The following is a 9,319-nucleotide window of genomic DNA, read 5'->3' on the forward strand; positions in this document are numbered from 1 at the left end:
ATTTGTTTAATATTCAAAAATTCATCCGTGTTATTCAGAGGAGGAGGGAATTCCGTGGCCGTCCAGTGGTTAGGACTCCATGCTTCCACTATAGGAGGCAAAGTAAGAGGTATAGAAATAGATGGACACATACATTTTCAATTGATTTTTGATAAAGATGCCAAGGTAATTCATTGGGGAGAAGAGAGTTTGTCATTTCAGCAAATGTTCTAGAACAACTGGGTATATATAAAAAAACTTATAGAACAACTGTCCGTATTGGGGAAAAAAACAACAAAACAAAACCAAACCCTGACTCCTATCTCAAACCATACACAAAAATTAACTCAAAGGTGTTATAGATCTAACTGAAAAATATAAAATGATAACACTTCTGGAGAAAAACATAGGAGAAAATCTTGGTGACTTGGAGTATGTAGGCAAAAATTTCTAAGTTGGGCTATAAAAGGCATTAAATAAAAAAGAAAAGTGATAAATTGGATTTGATCAAAATAAAAAAACTTTTATTCAAATTACTCTATTAAGAAAATAAAAAGGCAAGCCATAGATTGAGTGAAAATATTTACAATAAATATATCTGAAGAAGAACTTGGATCTAGTATATACCAAAAGATCTTCCAACTTAATTAGAAGACAACATAAAAAAAAAAATGGGCAAAAGATATGAACAGGAACTTTAGAAAAGGAGGCTTAAAATTGGCCAATTGTTACATAGTCAATATTTTATGATAACTTTGTATGAAGTATAACCTATAAAAATATTGAATTAACTGTGTTGTACACCTGAAACTAATATAATATTGTAAGTCAACTATATTTCAATAAAAAAATCATATAGTAAAAAAACCCAATAATACCCAAAAGACAACCTTTAGAATAGGAGAAAATATTTGCAAATGAAGCAAGTGATAAGGGATTAATCTCCAAAATTTACAAGAAGCTCATGTAGCTCAATATCAAAAAAACAAACAACCCAATCCACAAATGGGCAGAAGACCTAAACAGACATTTCTCCAAAGAAGACATACAGATGGCCAACAAACACATGAAAGGATGCTCAACATCACTAATCACTAGAGAAATGCAAATGCAAAGTGCAGTGAGGTATTACTTCACACCAGTCAGAACGGCCATCATTAAAAAATCTACAAACAATAAATGCTGGAGGGGGTGTGCAGAAAAGGGAACACTCTTGCCCTGTTGGTGGGAATGTAAATTGATACAGCCACTATGGAGAACAGTATAGAGGTTCCTAAAAAACTAAAAATAGAACTACCATATGACCCAGCAATCCTGCTACTGGGCATATACCCTGAGAAAACCATAATTCAAAAAGAGTCATGTACCACAATGTTCACTGCAACACTATTTACAATAGCTGGGACATGGAAACAACCTAAGTGTCCATCATCAGATGAATGGATAAAGAAGATGTGGCACATATATACAATGGAATATTACTCAGCCATAAAAAGAAACGAAACTGAGTTATTTGTAGTGAGGTGGATGGACCTAGAGTCTGTCATACAGAGTGAAGTAAGTCAGAAAGAAAAAAAACAAATACTGTGTGTTAACACATATATATGGAATCTAAAAACAAAAACCAAAAAAGCGGTTCTGATGAGCCTAGGGGAGGGACAGGAATAAAGACACATACATAGAGAATGGACTGAGGACACAGGGAGGGGGAAGGATAAGCTGGGACGAAGTGAGAGAGTAGCATTGACATATATACACTACCAAATGTAGAATAGGTAGCTAGTGGGAAGCAATGTATCGCACAGGGAGATCAGCTGGTGCTTTGTGACCACCTAGAAGGTGGATTAAGGAGGGTGGGAGGGAGACGCAAGAGGGAGGGGATATGGGGATATATGTATACCTATAGCTGTTTCCATTTGTTATACAGCAGAAACTAACACAACATTGTAAAGCAGTTATACTCGAATAAAGATGTTAAAAAAAAAAAAGAAATCAGGTTTAGACATTGAGGTAGAGAGAATGACCCCCTGCATGAAGGAAGCTAACAGCTATTGGCACCGTGACGTGAAGCTTGATGCCAGCAAGTCGAAGGAATCATCAGAACTAGTATCCTAAACTCTACTGCTCAAGGACACTGATCCGAAAGCTCAGATCCAGAATCTTGTCTTACAGGCTCTAGATATATACTACTCCAACCTTCAAGTGCTGGAAGTCCAGTCTTCCCACTGGCTTGGGTCACTCTTTTCTTAACCTTCTGTGGCCAACTCTGAAGCTGTCTACAAGTTTATGTGTTTATGAACAAGTCTGTTACAAGTTATTACTTTTAGGTTTACAATTTAGTGGTAGTGGTGGTTGGGTGTGGGGAGGCTGATAATAGCTCATAGGGTAGCTAGATACTGTCACACACACTTTTCAAGTTCTCCATTTTCGTGACATAGGAAGTCTCTGGGTCCACGTTATATCTGATTCTCAGTCTATGTTGCCATATTCTATCTCTATTCCTGAGCCCTCAGCCATGAACTGGCATATCAAGGAATTCTTCCTTTGTTTCATGCCTGGGTCGACTGGGCAAGTGGCAGCTCTGATCTTGGAACCATGACGAGTGATGATATACACTCCTTTCCCAAATTCTGTATTTCTCTAAGGAGAAGCGGGAGTTGGCCATGGACCCTTTTTGTGTTTTCGAATTGCTTCACTCGTATTACCCCTGAGGCCTGTTTTGTTCCTGAAGTAGGTTGGGGACATCCTGCTTCCTAGAACCAACACTACAAGAAATAAAGGTATAAACAAAGCCAAATGGGAAACAGGATCATGCTTGTAACTCTCTCTGGACAGGTAACAATACCTAGTATGGTCTAGAGATTCTGGGAAGGAAGGGAATAATGGGGTGAAATTACGAAGGCAGCTGGCAGGCTAAATGTTTCTTTGTTGGCATGACCAGTCTCTCTTCATCCTCTTCCTGGATGTAGGGCTTGATGCCGGGACCCCTGAGGCTTTCTCCACAAATAAAAGGAGGTGAAGTTGTGTGGTGACCCCATTTCAGAATCCTGGGAGCAGCCAAAACGATGTCCTTTGTCTCTCTGCTCTTGGTGGGCATCCTGTTCCATGCCGTCCAGGCCGAACAATTAACAAAATGTGAGTTGTTCCAGAGGCTGAAAGACCTGGATGGCTATGGAGGCGTCACTTTGCCTGAATGTGAGTTCCCTGCTATCTTGCTTTGTTCCACGCTTCATCTTCTTCTGTCTTCCCCACCCTTCTCTTCCGCCTCTTTTTTTCTCTACTTTTAACTCAATTATCTAATAATCCTCTTATCTGCTCATCTGTTTACTCTTTTATTACATTTATTCACCTGTCTCTCCTTTCTCCCATTGTCTGATTGGTTTTTGGAGCTCTTAATCTTATCAAGATACTCTGTGGTCGGCCGTATTTGGAGATTGGCTGGAGAGCCTTTTTCTGTCTGTCCACATTTATGCTATATGCGGACATCCCTGTGATATCTCTTTTTCATCTTTCTTTCAGGGGTCTGTACCGTATTTCATACTAGTGGTTGTGACACACAAACCATAGTAAATAACAACGACAGCACAGAATATGGACTTTTCCAGATCAATAATAAAATTTGGTGCAGAGACAACCAGATCCCTCACTCAAGGGACATCTGTGGCATCTCCTGTGACAGTGAGTGACCACTTTTACCATGTTCCTGTGTTTTATTGGAGCCTACTCCTGGGATAATCTCCTTTTTTGGCGTCAAGCGCACCTCTAACTTCACTGCCTTGGACGCCACATCAACTGTGGGACTTCAACTGATAGTACTGAGTAAGAGGCTGTCAGAATTTTTCATTATCACCAAATCCCCAGACAGTCCCTTAAAGTTCACACGTAGATGATTTGAACTGTTTGGGGATCTTGAAGTCTAATACCCTGCATTTTCAGAGTAAGTCAGTTGATGAAGTTGATAATTCTTCTAGAGATGCCCCCAGAGAAGCGAAGGGAGTCCTTACCTAGGGGGAGGCATTATTGTACTGGATTTATCATATAGAAAGGCAACAGGCATAAGCCTCTAGATCAAAGAAGGACCAGGCAAGAGGGAAACTCATTACCTTTCTGGGTAATACTTAGCTCTCTCATTTTTCCCCCTGTAACTCCTGCCAGAGTTCCTGGATGATGACCTTACTGATGACATTATGTGTGTCAAGAAGATTCTGGATAATGTAGGAATTAACTACTGGTGAGTCCCCATTCTATTTTCTGCTTTACCCTTCTCCTCCTTCTTCTCACCCCTTTAGTCCCAGCATCATCCCCCTTTCTCTCTGTTTCCTGGTATTTAAGCTGGAATGTGGTCTTCAGAACAAAACTCATCCAACAGACTCAGGTTTTCAGCTTTCAAGCCTCACTCACTCCACTCCTGTTTAGCAATTTTCCTAACAAGTGTTCCCTAATAGAGGGCTGAGACCCAGGATCTCCTTCACCTGGATTTGAATATTTAATTCTAAAGCAAGCCCTTTGTACCACTGCCCTACAATTTTCTTGGAGTTAAAAAAAATGGACCTCACTCCACTAGGTGGCTCAGTGTCCCTTGGCATCTGGCTAGGAAAGTGTAATTTTCACCCATACTCTTCCACCTCGTCCCTCCTGGGGATAAAGCTAGATGGAAGTTTGAACTAAGATCCGGCCAGTCAACTTGCCTTGTCTCTTTCTTCATGATCAGGTTGGCCCATAAAGCACTCTGTTTTGAGAAGCTGGATCAGTGGCGCTGCGAGAAGTGGTGAACACCTGCTGTCTTTGCTGCTTCTGCCCTTTTTATGTTCCTGGATCTCCTCTCCCCTATGGCTACCTCGTTTTGCTTCTTTGTACCCCCTTGAAGCTAATTTGTCTCTGAGCCCTGAGCCCTGTAGTGACACCATTGGGCTATTGCAAGGACTGTTCTCCAGGGATGAGTGACTGGTGCTCTGGACTTTTGACCCTTGCTCAGTGCCCCCAGTGGCACTTTCATTACAACAGTGGATTCTACCTCTATCCTGAATAAAGGGCCTGATTTTGAGTGGCTGGCTGTATTTTCTTTCTGGAGGGAGAGGGAGGAAATAGGGTGAGTAGGTGGACATGGCCATGGGTCATAGCCACCTTCATCTCTGCTAAAGAGGAAATAGGCTGAACTTACAATAACTCAAAGGTACAGATTTCTTTCTGTATCAATTCCATTCAACGAACATTTATTGATCACCTAGCGTATTAAAAAACTGTGGAGGGGTACTACATTTGGCTAAAAGCATCTGTTGCCTCAAGGACTCGTAGGAAAGATAAGAGAAACGTTAATACATAATTATAATACAAGAAAGAGTGTCATAAGTATCATGAGAGAGGTTAGAAATGTGCCCTGAGTATTCATAAGAGGAAAGATAATTTATATTTGGTGGAGGGCTGTGGGGAAAGGGCTCAAGGAAAGATTCATGACAGAAGCGACATTTAAGCTTGTTTGAAGTTGGGATTTTGACAGATAGAGATGTAGGGTGGGAAAAGAACAGCAAGGGCAGGGGCTCCAAGAATCTGAAATGGGTGACTTGAGGGGGGTTGAGGTATTTCTTTACCCCTGAGATAATGAAATACCTTTCACAAATTGCTGTGAGAGGAACTCTTTCTAAAAACAATAGATGAGAACAGCTCAGCAATTGAAGATTCAGTCTGGACACCTGGGGCCTTTTTGTTGGGACCCTGCACTCCATTACCTCTTCTTGCGGCTTCTCTTTAAGGAGGAATTTTGCAGAACTGTATTCTAATTTGATTATGAGAAATGTGAAAGAAGGAGAGCCAGGAGATTTGATTCCTAAAGTCTGTTTCTGTTTCTCATTGATGGTCCAAAGCTGGGTAAGTCATCTCTGTCTCTGGGGCTCAATTTCCTCATCTTTAAATGACAGTTTTAGTCTAGTAATTTTTCTGAGATCTCTTCCTGCTTTGAGAATCCAACATTCTAAGACTCCAATTTGAATTACCCCATTTCTGTATTAGCTAAGTTATATCTTCTAATTCCCTCCTCCTACCTTCTATACCCACTGGGGCTTTAGGCATTCAGACCATATTTCTCTTGTCCCAGAGACCAGCAGCTCCCAAATGAATCCCCCATGGCCTGTTTAGGGACCTATAGGCCCAGGCAAGGGGTGGATAGGCCATCCCTCTCCTATACTTAATGAAAACAAACTCTCAGGAAATAACTTGGTATTCATCATATGATTTTAGTCTGAATTTGAACACAATGTGACACATCTCCCGGGGGTATTGCATGCTATTCCCTCCCTAATTATGGGACAGAAGGCTTTTCGCCAAGTCTACAGGGTTTTAGGAATAACCCCTGTGCATGGTGGTGTGTGGGAGGGCAGGATTGAAGGGCCACTCCCACTGATCTCACACATCTACTTACTACTTTGCCTCAGTTACACCCTCAGGAAGGTATATGCTCTGGAAAATATAAGGGACCAACTCCACCAAGTGGGCAGAGCAGAAATGCAACTAAAGCTGGGACTGTTTTGCTCGGCTCCATAGCCCTGGCCTTCATTCTGTAGAGAAATATCCTGATCTTGGAAATTTCACCTGTGAATGTACCATATATGAGGCCATGATTTTTAGAGGGTTTTGCTGAAGGAAACTGACAATTGCAGAGAGGATTTTAGCCTGAGGGTCAAAGGATCAAGAACAGGTAGAAGCTAGGGAGCTGGCATGGATGTGGTCTTGACTGATGAAGACCTCTCTGCCTTTGGGTAGAAGCAGGACAGAAAGCTGCTTTTGTTCTCTTTCAGAGAACCCTCTTGGGAGCTGAATGGGACGTGGGGTGGTCGCTGAGCATTTGTTCTGCTTTTTCTAACTCCTTCTCCTTCCTCTAGGCCTGGAAAAAGTCCTGAACCAGGCAGGGATCGGAAGTGGCCCAGACTAAGGTGGGTGGTGGAGAGACTCAGGGCAGGGGCTGTCAGAGCGCACACGTTTCACCGAGCTCTATGTGAGGAGGACCCTGGATGGTGTCCCAAAATATGGACTCTTTTTCTCTCTTTCTATCCTGATCTCTCCTCCATGCTACTTTCCTCTGTCATCTATATTGTCATGAAGGCAGGAATTTTACTGGACAAAATTGTTTCTTTTCATATGTTCTTTTTCTCACCCCCTCCTTCTCTCTCATTCATTCTTTTTTTTTTCCACACTAATTGAGAGCATATTAAGTGACAGGACAAACTAGACACTGGGGATACAGAATCTGTTAGGGGTCTCAAGACTTACACTTTAGAGGAGAATACTCCCTCCTATTTCCTAGAATCATGCAACAGAAAGGACTCTCCAGACAGATCCATCATTCATTCCTGCATTCACTCCTTAATCAACAAATAGTTATTGAGGATTTACTATTTGCTATGTTCTATTTAGGTGTTACTTGTTAAGAACAAAGACAGCAGGAGACACACTTATTTTATTTCATTTCTTTCTAAGTTACTCTGGAGCTGTAACTTGCCAGAGATTTTTTGGTATGGGAACAAAGGAGGAATTGGGTCTCAGTACTAAGAAGGGACTGTCCCAGAATTAAGTGGGATATTTGCTAGTGGTCAGATAGGTTGATTTACACTTTGTGCATAGACAAAGTAAAAAAGTGCAGGAGAGGCAAAAGGGGAGAGGTAGAAAGGACAAGAAATGAGAGGAAAAAGCAATAGCTGTGGAAATGGCTGGGGAAGTTGTGAAGATTTTCTTCACTTTTTTTCCCCAGTTTTATAGAGTTATTAGCAAAAGTCTAATTCTGCCACCCAATGGCAGTTACTGGTATTTTGAATTAGAAAACTAGGCTGTGACTAAGTGCAACCCACTTCAGACACAATTACTAGCATGCTCTTAAGCTGTGGTGGAAATAGCTCATATGGCTGAAGGACAATGAATTACCAAGATATATATTTTGATATGAGTGATTTAAGAAAGACATTCATATAAAGAGAGAGCTGAACAACACAATTCCTTGACAAAATGTAAATGTCATACTTAGGAATATGCTGAGATGGAGTAGTGTGTGTATCGTATCCATGAGTAGGTAGCCTCTCTCTATCTGTAGGATCAATGACAGAACGCTCACTCACGCTTATGAATGATCTGACTCTTATGACTCCCTTCTCGCTGAAGTGTAACAGGCTGCTTGCTCCACCATTGGGAGCTCAAGTATGGAAAAATGACATTTTGTATGGAAGTCTGCTGCTATTTGCCTAGCAGACAGTAAATTCCTAGTTGAAAAAGGCAAAAGTATTCTGCACAATGGGCTGAACTGAAAGCAATTCATGTAGCAGTACGAAAGTAATTTTGCTCTAGAACAAAGTCCTAATTCATATAAAATGCTACATACAAAAGTCAGGATATCACAGACTATTAGGCCATAGCCAATGGCCCAATGGTCTAGCTAATAAATGTTTGATGGGTGAACAATGAAAGAATACTGTGTGTGAAGAACACAGTTGTGGCAGGCCTATGGAATTTCAGAAGGAAAATTAAAGTACATCATAGGGGTGCTCAACAAAAGAACCCAATTACTGGCTCAGAGGAGAACCAGAATGCCAAGGTGGTGACTTGGTCGACTGTTTGCAGGTAGCCACTTGGATACATGATATGAGCAGTCATGGAAGTGTCCAAGCCATGCAACAATGTTTGTTACAAAAACATATTCCATTGTCATCCACCAAAGTCACTGCTGTGGAAGTTACTAATGTAATTTCCTGGATGATAATAGGAGAAAAACTACCCAAAATTGGTCTTGGGGAGAATCTCCCAAGATTGCTAAAAGGTGGTTGACATGGGGCCACTGCCAGTGTTTCTGAAGGATTCAAAAGAATTTCAATAAAAATAGGGACTTACTTCTCTTTGGTCTTTGCTTACTCTTTAACTGAAATAGCAGCTGAAATACCATTAAGGTCCTGGAAATAGGCATTTTAAGGAACTTTAAGACGTATAGAGCAGTGACTTAATTGAACAATTGGAATGGGAGATTCAGACATTCTTATTAAAGATGTGATAAGATCATAAAGGGCTTCCTAGCTCAATTAGGTGAATTTGTGTCTGACCTGAAAATGAGGAGTGGTAAATGTGGAACCTTCTTAAAGAGATTTCTGGACATTGGGTTTTAAAAACATTAATTTAATTTTTAAAAAATCAGCTCCAGTGGTCCCAGGCTCAGGACTACATCTGCATGTTTGAGCTAAGGGCAACATTGCTTCTCAAATGCTACTATCTCTATTCTTTTGAATTAGACTGCATATTTTCCTAAGGCACCTCTGGATAGATTATTGATCTTGCCTCTTGTACAAACTAGAATTGATTGTAAGTGCCA

General features: G+C 41.0%; 1 protein-coding gene across 1 annotated transcript; it reads left to right on the forward strand.

Moving 5' to 3' along the window:
• Positions 1–3,044: 3,044 nt before the first annotated feature.
• Positions 3,045–4,751, forward strand: LALBA (lactalbumin alpha). The gene is made up of 4 exons (XM_030835000.2): positions 3,045–3,174; positions 3,499–3,657; positions 4,135–4,210; positions 4,691–4,751. The coding sequence occupies exons 1-4, from the start codon at positions 3,045–3,047 to the stop codon at positions 4,749–4,751; spliced, it is 426 nt and encodes a 141-aa protein (XP_030690860.1).
• The last annotated feature ends 4,568 nt before the right edge of the window (positions 4,752–9,319 follow it).

Source organism: Globicephala melas, chromosome 10 (assembly GCF_963455315.2).
Source record: "Globicephala melas chromosome 10, mGloMel1.2, whole genome shotgun sequence".
In the NCBI taxonomy this organism is placed as follows: domain Eukaryota; kingdom Metazoa; phylum Chordata; class Mammalia; order Artiodactyla; family Delphinidae; genus Globicephala; species Globicephala melas.